Source organism: Leucopleurus acutus (assembly GCF_964270905.1).
Source record: "Leucopleurus acutus genome assembly, chromosome: 3".
Lineage (NCBI taxonomy): Eukaryota > Metazoa > Chordata > Mammalia > Artiodactyla > Delphinidae > Leucopleurus > Leucopleurus acutus.
This window is the reverse complement of record NC_139145.1, coordinates 22,993,163-23,005,221: the sequence shown is the minus strand read 5'-3', so window position 1 is coordinate 23,005,221 and position 12,059 is coordinate 22,993,163. Positions and strand designations below refer to the sequence as shown.

The following is a 12,059-nucleotide window of genomic DNA, read 5'->3' as shown; positions in this document are numbered from 1 at the left end:
AAGTAAAACAAAACAAAACAAAACAAAACAAAGTAAGTGTAAAGGGAAGTATAGTTTTATAAATTCACCTTTGATATCCAATGGACCAACTGAAAGACAACAGAAAGTACAACTTTCTAGGAGACAGGACATGGCCAGCAAACAAGGCCATTACCCTCGGTAACGGTCATACCTGCCAAAACATATACAGACTAGCCTGCATTCATGAATACATAAGAATTCTTCATTTATCTGGCATTGTTAGGCAATGAGGTATTGTATGTTAGGAGAAGTTCTTTTAAATGACAAATTGAAGAGGAGTTATTTTAACCTTCACTCGGTAATTTTTTTCTAAAATTAAGAAATGTATCAACTGGTGTATCTAATGTTTCCGTGATAACTCGGGGTCATCAGTTCAATCAAGGTTTGCATGAATAATGCAAATGGAAACAAGACAAGCATGCTTACTGAAACTGAAAATGACATGGCACTGGCTGGAATAACTGATGAGAGAGCAAGAAAAAAGCAAAAATGAAAACAAACAGTGATCAAGAAACAATCAGTCAAGTTCTGACTTTCTGTACTTAGTTTCAAAAAGAGATACCACAAATCCCAGCGAGAGACTCCAGCATCATTAGCTGTCTTTCTCCTTTGTTTCCACCTTCCTTTCCTTTTCCTTCTACCCTAGATTGTTCCAGGCAGTGCTTATAGCTGCTTGCAAGACAAATTCTAATACTTGCTTTCTCTCACACAAACTTCACAATATGTCCATGTGATAAATAGTGTGGAGGTAAAAGACAATTCATCACAGGCACATCTCCTATGAAAATAAAATTAGAAACTAGCTTCTAAACATGCAGAGAGAAGGGCGTGGTGTCAGGCACTAATTTCCTTGTGAATTCCTCTCCATTTCTAATAGACGTTCTTCTTTACCAAGATCCCTTTTTATTGGTGTCCCGTTCCAGACTGCTCCACTCCGCCCACCCTCATCCTGTAAAATACATTCACACTCTTTTGTGACCCTACTCATTTGCCCATTAAATAATCAATCATAGAACTGTCGGAATTAAATACAGAGTGAAATTAAAATACTGGAGTCACTTGGAGGGTTTAAGCAGCTCCACCAGAAAATACTGGGCATGGATTTAAAAGAGGCTGCGTGGGACTTGCTCTTGTGCAAGTTCTTTCTCAAGAAGTATCTGAAATAAGCCTAAATTCAGAGTTAATCAGACTGGCCTGCTTTCTCAGGTGGACTGGAACTCATTGCTCTTTCCCCTCAACTTCCTGATGTCAGTGGCACTTTCCGGAGGGGAGGTGGACTTCTCTGCCTACTGCAGAAGCTCAGTTCCCCCAGGAACCACTCCCCATCTGAATCCCACACTGGAGGCCAGATGCCAGCCTTCCCAGAACATTCGTGGCCTCCTTTCAGTTTTTGACCTGCTCAGATTGAGTCCCTCTAGACTCTTTCTGGAAACCTGATCTTCACCCCCTTTCCCTGACCTCGATGGTTACCTGCCTACTTTAGGCCTCAGGTGCTTTAGCTATAAAATGATATATTTGTCCTTAATTCTAAAGTCTTCTTTCTAAGGCTCTACAATGTGGTGGCTCCTTGAAAATGTTTCTCTTTGCTGGTTTAAATTTTGTAGAGAATTAAAACCCCAGTACTCTAAAAGACAGTAAGTTGCATTGGATAAGGAAAATGTGCTTTTGTAGTTAGATTAACAGGGATGGAAGACGACTTAGTATGTTTTAAGATACTCATGATCCGTTCTCGTGAGAGTCGTGGGAGAGAGTTAATAAAATACCAAACGATTGTGACAAATTAAGTTCACCAAGATGTAGCTGACTAGTTTCTACTTGAATAAGCCACACAAATCCAATTCAAGTTGTCCTTTATTTTACTAAGAAGGATCCCAGTGAACTGAGTCCCATGTTCAGTAACTCCACGTTCAATGGCTTAGTCTTTAAAAACTGTTATGTTGCTGGAAGCAGAAATATTGCCCATCAGTCCTAATTGATGTTTAGCTATCACGCACATTTGAAATAAATTTATTACTTTGCCTGATCTCAGTGTAATACATTCTAAAGGGGCAAAGAGCACAGGAAAAGTTATGGAGTCTCCATCTTCTACACTGAAGTGTGCAGTAAATTACATATTATTTGGCCGTGAAATTCACAAGCCATAGAAACAACACCATTAGCAATGTATACAGTGGTAAAGAGCAGGTAATGAGAATGATATAAAACAAAATAAGACTGTGTATGTTGGCACTGCTGCCAATAAAGCAATTATTAAATGCATTCATATGCATCTACGCTAGATAAGCTCTTTGAGGGCAATTGCTATGAATTCTACATACCTGACAGGATACTACATATAGCCCAGTTTCTATGGCCTTTATTCAAAGACGCTGAGAAAGGGTTACTCTGGGTAAATTTAGACCTTTTCTCAATATAGAATTTGGTCAACATGCATTCTGAACAGCAAAATTTCACAGTATTTTCCTACACTAATTGCCACCTCAGCAAATGCAGGATTAAGTATAATGGATTATAAGAAGTTAGAAAGGAAAGATGGAAGAAAAGAAGGAAGGTAGAAAAAAGGTGGTATGGAGTACTTCAACATTTACGTAAAGAGTGGACCTAAAACTAACCTGAGGTTTCCCTGAGCTATTAGCATACGCTATAGAAACTTAAATGAAAAAATAAAAAAAACCAGCAAGGGAAACTCAAAGATTCTGTTTTTTCACTTTACTGCATACACACGTCCACCTTAAACCATCTATATGCTTATATCCAATAAGAGAGCATTGTTTTGCAAGGCTATTTGGCTTCTATCAGCATGTAAAGGTCGGACAACTCAACTTTAGCAGAGTTAGCCTTCAGGCGAATAATTGCTTCTTTCAGGTTGCGAGCAGTTGAATTTTCCAGAAATGTTTCCCAAAATATGAAAACTAAAAGAAGGGTCCTAGGACAGCGTCCTTTAGAAGTTTTATAGTATCAAGGCTTTTGGAGGAAGAGAATCCTTGTCGATTATCAACACAGTGATTCCAAGCAGGTCAATTTTTGCTGAGAATATTATATAACAGAACCCACTTCACCTCCATTATACTGACAATGATCTTCCTTACTTCAACTTTGTGCTTCTTAGTAAAGTTGAAAATACTGAGCGAAGAACAGACAGTGACAATGCCAGAGACTCAGATGTACCTATAGGTGCCTTCAGACAACATCAGCCACCCAGGCCAAAGTCCTGGTTTAAAACATCCCAACATGAATGAATCTCAAAAACCATATGCTGAGCAAGTGAAGCCAGATCAGAAGGGCACCCACTGTATTATTCAACTTACATGAAATTGTAAACTGGGCAAAAGTCATCTCTAAAGATAAAAAGCAGATCCGTGGTGGTCTTGGGGTGGGAGATGGGGATACTTTTGCAAAAGCCTAGGAGGAAACTTTCTAGGGTTTTAGGATTGTTATCTATCTTTATGGGGGTGGTAGTTAAACAAATGTATACATTAATTAAAAGTCACTGAACCGTTGACTAAAAATGTCTGCATTTTATTGTATGTAAATGATACCTTAATAAGGTTGATTACAAAATGAACCAAAAATAAAACAAAGCAGAAGAGAAACCTCTCAAGACCTCAAAGGAAATACACTGTTTTCTTCCAGGGTACCAGATTGGAAATGAGGCATTGGTCTGTTCTACCCTCAGATTATCCCTAGGATTATCTAGTCTATTTTAAAGCACTAGAGTCCCCTATCAGGAAAACTCACCCCATGTTTAATTACTTTGATTTCTTCTGTGCCTGTTCTCCCAACACAGTGAAGCCATTCACAGAAGAAAAACCACCTTTTTCCAACTTTGCATCATCACATATTCTTTCCAAAGCTATTATGTATGGAATAAAATTTGGCTACACTTTGTAAAAATCTAGCTTTTTGAGCCTTACAAATCTTCACAGTTAACCTATTGTCTGCACTGGACTTTGCAAAAAAAATTATTTTGAAAAGGAATAGTTGAGACTTGACAATTTTGTTTTTTGTGATTTTCTCTTCCCCTAAGAGAGAAGTGAGTAGGAATGAGAAACACATACATAAAGGAAAAAAAATTATCTTGCTGCCTTTGCATGGTTATAATTTATAGGAGGCCCTTTTCAACAATAATCTATTATCAGAATCAATAAAATATAATCTCCATGAAGGCCAGGCCAGGATATTTGTCTCTTTTTCAGCAGATTGCAATACAAACCACATTCATGGATATGCTTCTTGATGATCTTTGTAATACTGTAACAGTTGACCATTTCCTCATGCCTCTTCACCTTAACTTCAACCTGGTTTTTCACTAATGACCTCACATTTCCTTCTCTAACACTTGGTTGTGGGCCTCTTTTCCAACTCCAACTCGCATTTCACTCTGGAACCAAAGGAAGACTCACACCTTCCTGCTTTTTAGTGATACCTCAAGGTCATTACCATATTGTGATCACCCTGAAGAATAGCCAGACAATTGTTATTTCAGAGCCATCTGACAGTTTGTAGCTCTAAAAATTAACTAAGGACCGCATTTGTCAAAAATATCCTAGTTTAAGATTTTGGTAATACAGCAACAGTAATTCCAAAGTCATTATGCTACAGTTGCAGATTAAATAGACTAGAAAAAGGAAGCTTGCCAGATGGTGGTTTACATTATCTACAGACTGTCTCGGCTCAAGGTTAACTTCCCTGGGAGAAAACCCATAAACCCAGAATCATCAAAAATAACCTGCACGTGCAGAGGGGAGACAGCTTTGCTTGTCAAATTTTACATTCTTTCTGATATCTGGGCCCTGGTGATTTATCTCCCATGGAATGGAATAAGGAGGGGAACAGTAGGGATAGTCCATTCGAGCAGCGGCCGCATGCCTGGCATGTCCTTACCTGCTTTCAAGGCTGACTGCTTCCCACACATATGTTGCCTTTTTTAAGCCTCAAGCCCTTGATCCTTTGCTGAAATACAATAATTTCATTCCTATGGTTTTCAATACCAAAAACACAACCTCCAGGAGGGCTAAAGTCTAATTTGTACTCCAAACCAAGTAGCAGTGCAGTTCGCTACTACCGAGGCTGAATCCATAAAGACTTCAAGACCACGTCCAGAAGACAAGTTATTATATATAATACCCTAGAAGATCTGAAACATAATTATCATATACATAGCTGGTCCTTCAGAGCATTTTACCTATAACATGTTTCTTTGATGAAAGTTATTTAATGTACTAGAGATAACTGTGACTTACTGATCAAATATTTGAATACTTATACTTATCTGGGATTTCATTTCTGCTGAAAGAAAAACGAAGAACAGGACTCACTAAAAAAAAAAAAACTTTAGAAATGAAAGTAAAAATCTTATCACACACTATGACTTTTGGAAGCAGCATAGAGGGGCAGTCAACGGTAAAACACTGGTGAAATAGGTCAACACTCTAGGCCAAAAATCCATTATTATTATCATCAGTGACAGTACCACAACTGTGCCCTTCAGAATTAATAATCACTCCTAAGGATCTTCATTTGGCACCAGATGATGCGTTTAAGAGAAACGCTCTGGGAGGTTTTGAATCAGACTTGGTTTTTTGTTAGCCAAGTTACAGGAGAATTTTTAAGGTGGGGGGACGGGAAGAAGGAAACGGACCAGGAAAAGAATTGAAGCCATCATCTATAAACCAACAAAGCACTGATAGTTCCAAACATTATGTCAGACACTAAAATGACTGATATAGGCTCAAGTGGTTTATAAAACCTATAAAAAGACTACACCAGCAAAATCCCCATTTATCTGTAGAGTTCAGAAACTAAAACAAGGAATATTTTAGCTTAAAACCTTATCTCAAGAGAATCATATACACTTCACATGAATAAAAATACCTGAAACCAAACATTTTTAAAAGCTCCAATACCCAAAATATAAAGAAAAATATTAATTCAGAAGACTCAATCAATCCATGATAATCACAAAACGGCTGGGCAATCTCTATCTCCCTTCCACACTAACCATCCATCCTATGGAAGACCAAGGGAGATCAGACCTTCCAGACTTACCTTCCAGACCTTCCAGACACCTGGCTGCTACAAAATTCTATGGAGACTCCTTGTGGAACAGCAGTTTCCCATCTCTTGTGTCTCTCCCTATCGTGATCATGATCATGCAGGAAGCAAGTCTGGCTGTGCTATTTCTTATCATTGTCTGTCACCCATCTGCAACATGGTATTGTACAGATAAGGAAAAAGTAGTTCCCTTTCCCCCAGAAGGTTGAGGCTCAGGTACAGGGGTAATTCTCCTGTGCACACAGTCCTTATTTAGGCCGACTCAGTGACTTCAACAGGCTTAATCATGTGGTCAGGTTTGTTGCCAGCTGCGTAATGCTCCCACATCTGTAGATAGAGCCGCTCTAGGTCCATTGTGTATTGTTTGGTGTTGAACAGAGGGCTAGATGTTCTCTGCTTCCAGACTTTGCCACGAAGTTTCTTGAGGTATTCTAGATCAGTTCCCAGTTTCACAGCTATGTCTTCATATTCTTGTCTATTTTTAGCAATAAGCTCAAGACAGCCTAAACAAGTGAGCTGGGAAGCTGCAACTCGGGAAGCAAGAGTCTCTCCTGGCATAGTCACCATGGGTGTCCCTGACCAAAGGACATCCATCCCTGTGGTGTGTCCATTACAGAGTGGAGTGTCCAAGCAGACATCAGCCAGCTGGCCTCTCCAAACATGTTCCTCCTTAGGAGCAACAGGTGAAAAAATGATACGGTTCTGGGGAAGGCCCATATTTTGTGCGTACTGTTGAATATTAGGTTCTCCTACTGCTGGAAAACGCAACAGCCACAGTACACTATTGGGAACACGCTTCAGAATATTTGCCCACATCTGCAAAGTAGATGGGTCAATTTTATATAACTGATTAAAGTTACAGTACACAATGGCATCTTCTGGTAACCCGTACTGAGAACGTGTGGTTACAATAATGGTACGGGGAACCTCCTCTCCAGTGGCAGCCTTAATGTTGATCTGGGTAGTTGCCAGTCCATTGCTAAGACTCAATGAATTAATTGTTATCTGAATTTGTCCTCTGTTAATCATTTCAATAACTGCCTCTGCAATAGTATTCATAGGAATGACAGGCATATTAAGAGCTGTATTACTGCTGTCTGCGTTGTCTCCTCCATCAGGACATTTCATCTTGACAATTTGCACATCTGGGAGACTATCAAGAAATGCTTTGAGGTCGATGCCATTCAGCACAATCCGATTGTCATAAATGTGCCCATTGGACTTAAAATCAATGACTGCTTTCTTCTTCAGGTGAGGGAACATATTAGCATGATCACCAATAAAGAAAGTATGGGGCATATAAGCCAGTTTCTCAGAATACTGCTCAGCAACTTCAGCAGGTGAAGTTTCCTGATCAGTGATGATATAATCCATGAAAAGCACGCCACTGGTCCCAGGGTAGCCCAGCCACATTGCCTGAACAGGAGCTGGCCTGAGAGCAAAGAGTTCATTTTGAGCACCCCTGGTATAACCATTCATATTTACAAGGATGTGTATACCATCTTGATGGATGCAATCAGCTGCTTTCCCATTGCATGGAATCTGAGAAAGATCAATGAAATGATGGGCTTCTGCCATCACCTTCGCTTGGAAGTTTGTGCCATCATCTGGGCTCAGGGCATAACAGAATACCTCAAATTTATCAGGATTGTGCATGCCTGGAATAGACTGCATAAGATGAGAAGTAGGATGATTCCCAAAGTCAGAACTCACGTATCCTACACGCAGTCGACCATCACTGAGCTTCAAGTCTTTTGGATGTTCGTACGGTGGTTTGTGAAGGACACTGATCTCATCCAAGCAGAGGTTCCCATGGCTCTCAGCAACAGCCTTCCTGAAGCCATGAGAAAGAGGATAGAGCATACTATGATGAGGCTGCACAGAAGGCAACCTATTCTTCTCCAGCTGGTCAGCCACAATGCTGACCAACTTCTTCATTCGCTCATCATAGTCTGTCCAATCACAGACAATCTGCAGGCAATGAGCCAAATCACAATAAGCGTCAGGAAAATCAGGTTCAAGCTTCAGAGCAGTGCGATAAGAAGCAATTGCTTCTGGAATATTCCCTGAATACTTGTGAATGGAAGCCAGATTGCTGTGGGCATCCGCAAGTGCAGGGTTAATCTGAATGGCACGAGTATAACACTGCAAGGCTCCCTGAACATCCTGCATCTCCTTTAGAGTGTTTTCCATGTTACAGTAGGCATCAGCAAAAGTAGGACTGATTCGAACAGCCTCCTTATAATGCATCAGAGCTTCCTGCAGTTTTCCCTGCTGCTGCAATACACTTGCTAAATTTGAATGGGCAACAGCAAACTCTGGGAAGACTTCTAATGCTTTACAATACAAGCGAACTGCCTCTTCAATGTTCCCCTGGTCTCCTTTGATATTGGCTAGGTTATTCAGAGAGTCTGCATGGATGGGACACAGCCGCAGAGCTGTATTATAACAGTCTTCTGCTTCGGCAACACTGCCCTTCTCTTCCAGAGCATTGGCTAGGTTGCAGTAAGCATCAGGGAAATGTGGTTGCAATTCAATAGCTCGCCTGTAGGTGTTTATTGCCAGATCTATCAGGCCTTGCTCATAGTATACACAAGCCAGGTTGGCATGTACCACTGCATGATTTGGGCTCAAGCTTAGGGCACAAAGGTAAGCTGCCACAGCTCTGTCAAAAATCTGTGCCTCTTTCAAGACATTTCCTAAATTGATATAAGCATCCAGAAAATTGGGGTCAAGGGTGACAGCCTTTTCAAAGTGATGAATTGCAAGCCAAATCTCCCCTTGTGCATTGAAAACACAGCCAAGATTACTCCAAGCTACTGCAAAGTTCAGTTGCGTCTCCATTGCTTTCAAATAACATGCCTTGGCTCCTTCCAAGCGACCCAGGGCTTTGAGCAGGTTCCCCAGGTCACTGCGAACACAGTACAAATCAGGATTGCACTGAAGAGCAGAGACGTAAGCTTGTACTGCCCCTTCCATGTTGCCTGCTGCTACCAAAGCGGCTGCCAGGTTAATATAAACATCGATGAAATCTGGCTTGAGATGCAATGCATGCCGGTAATGCTCAATTGCTTCCTGCAACTGCCCTCTTTCCTTGTACACATTCCCCAAATTCGAATAGGCTTCTGCCAGAAGAGGGTTCTGTTTAATTGCCAGAGTACTAAAGTGGGCAGATCTGTCCAGCCTTCGACACTGGAAGTGTAGAGATGAAAGTAATAAAAGTACTCCAGTATTGTCTGGCTCTTGTCTCCACAGCTGCATGCAGTGTCTCTCAGCTGCCTCAAAATCTCCTGCCTGATATTCTCGATGTGCCAACTCAGCTAACCCTTGGAAGGAAAGCATACGTTTCGTTGGTTCTGTGCTGTCGGCCACGTTGCCCACAGAAGACGCCATCTGGAGGGTCTGCAGAGAGTGAGAAAAGGGGCTAATTGAGTCCCGCTGCCGCCACTACTGGCAAGAATGTTTCTAGAGGTAGCAAATACGAGGGCAGCAGCCATACCACTGCTTTGGCAGGCTTAAGCGGCGGCGACAGTTACAGGCACCGAAACTTAGGAACTCTGGTTGGTCATCTAACTCTCACGCTCTTGAAATCTTCATTCTTAACCCTGCCCTCTTCCACCATTTTTCTCTTAATCAGGGAATAAAAATTACCTATACACTTGCTTTAGAAGAAATCAAAAGTCAGTAGTCCAAACACTTTTCAAAATTTTGTTTTCTGCCCAGTTGGAAAGGAAATACATGATTGACTTTACTTCATCATTCATATAGTCAATGTGGAAAACATTAGGGCCGTGAATTTCAATACAGTAAGATCAGAAAATTTTAAATTGGCCTTCCCAAACCACTAATAAGTAACCGATGTTGTATATAATGCTAAAATCTTAGAGACTGAGTTTGATATTTTAAAAGTTCTGAAAGGATTAGCTAATTTCTCCTCATCATATTTCTCATGCCTCAAACCTGAGTATTACTTTTTTAAAAATAAATTTATTTATTTATTTATTTTTATTTTGGCTGCGTTGGGTCTTCAATGCTGCGTGCAGACGTTCTCCAGTTGCGGCGAGCAGGGGCTACTCTTTGTTGCGGTGCCCGGGCTTCTCATCACAGAAGCTTCTATGGTTGTTCCACAACTCTATGGGTTCCTTTTTAGGTCCTATGAAGAACCCTAGAAATTAATTCATGTAATTATAGGTTTTTGCAAAATTGTCAAAAGTGAGATATTTTAACTTCCATCAGGTAAGACCAGCGTCTCTTTCTTTGCCAATTTTCCTTCTATCATATTCCGCTATGTTGGATCATATTGGAATGGCCACAGGCTTTTTTGAAATCTAGCTAAGGAGATTTTCTTTTGTTCTGTGGTACGCGGACCTCTCACTGTTGTGGCCTCTCCCGTTGTGGAGCACAGGCTCTGGACGCACAGGCTCAGCGGCCATGGCTCACGGGCCTAGCCGCTCCGCGGCATGTGGGATCTTCCCGGACCGGGGCACGAACCCGTGTCCCCTGCATCGGCAGGTGGACTCTCAACCACTGCGCCACCAGGGGAGCCCTAAGGAGATGTTTTAAGTGAGGTTATTATGTGATTTTCAGATATCACCATATGTAATTGACTATATACTATCCCATTACAGGAATAACTTCCAGTACTCATAATGACTACTCTACTGACTTAACTAGCACAAGACACAGAAGCTTAAGGACAAAAACCACCTTACAATATAGCCATGTCTTGCACTTCACAGCTCTCAAAGCATGTGCGTTTGAAGAAGAAAAAAAGAACTGAAAAGTACAAAACCAGAAGCTATTCTATGGAAAATTATTTCAATCATCAGGCATGTGAAAGATAAGTCAAAGATTCAGTTTTCATCAATGCTTAGTCAAAACGGAAATTTTCTTCTGTCAAGAATATACTCCAGGGGCTTCCCTGATGGCGCCGTGGTTAAGAAGCCACCTGCCAATGCAGGGGACAAGGGTTCGAGCCCTGGTCTGGGAAGATCCCACATTCCACGGAGCAACTAAGCCGGTGTGCCACAACTACGGAGCCTGCGCTCTAGAGCCCGTGAGCCACGACTACTGAGCCTGCGAGCCACAACTACTGAAGCCTGCGTGCCTAGCACCTGTGCACCGCAACAAAGAGTAGCCCCCACTCCCTGCAAGTAGAGAAATCCTGTGCACAGCAACGAAGACCCAACACAGCCAGAAATAAATAAATAAATAAATAAATAAATAAATAAATAAATAAATAAATAAAAGAATATACTCCATCAACAATGTGTGTAATGGAATGGTGTGAATGAGTATTTTATCAGAATTCCTGTAATGCACAAACCTATAGCAGTACTGAAATCAGTAATGCATTTATAATAGTAAATACTTATGAGGAAGTAATCCATAGAGGTTTGCTCAAAGTTAACAATGAAAATTAATGTGACATTATCAATAATAAATTGTGAAGCTGAAATAAACTTTTCTAAACTATTAATAACTAGAAGCAAATTCTAATCAACCATGTTACAAGAAATCTATGTCTATAAACTACAAATTTTATTTCTTAAAATTTGATTTCGAAAATACATAAACTGTCGTATGAGGAGGCAGTTAAAGAATATATAGCTGAAAGAGTGGGGGAAAAGTTTTATAGAGACACATCTGGCAGTAGTTCATTTTTAAATGTCATTTTTCTAGATTTTGTGACACCTATAGTATTGATATTTGAAAGCATTTAAAAAATTGTAATTTGAAGATTTGCTACTTCCAGGTAGAATAAAATATTTTGAAGCAAAACAACGTTTCCACTGAGAAAAAGAACAAAAAGCCAAATAAAATAGCCAGCATTCAATCAAAAAGTTCCAGACAAACCAAGAGATAGAATCATATGGCTAAAATTCTAAGAAAAGGACAGATTATACAAAAATATTTATATAAGATATTGTGTATCTTTATCAGGAAAAGTCTTTATCAAGAAAAGACTTTAAAATCATCAGAAT

At 40.4% G+C, this 12,059-nt stretch overlaps 1 protein-coding gene across 1 annotated transcript; it reads right to left on the bottom strand.

Annotated features, from left to right (window-relative positions):
* Nucleotides 1–6,327: 6,327 nt before the first annotated feature.
* Nucleotides 6,328–9,640, bottom strand: LOC309960279 (UDP-N-acetylglucosamine--peptide N-acetylglucosaminyltransferase 110 kDa subunit-like; the record flags this gene model as incomplete). Its single annotated transcript, XM_082836955.1, has 1 exon — nt 6,328–9,640. Exon 1 carries the CDS (start codon nt 9,466–9,468, stop codon nt 6,328–6,330), a length of 3,141 nt encoding a protein of 1,046 aa, XP_082693081.1. The 5' UTR covers nt 9,469–9,640.
* Between the last annotated feature and the right edge of the window lie 2,419 nt (nt 9,641–12,059).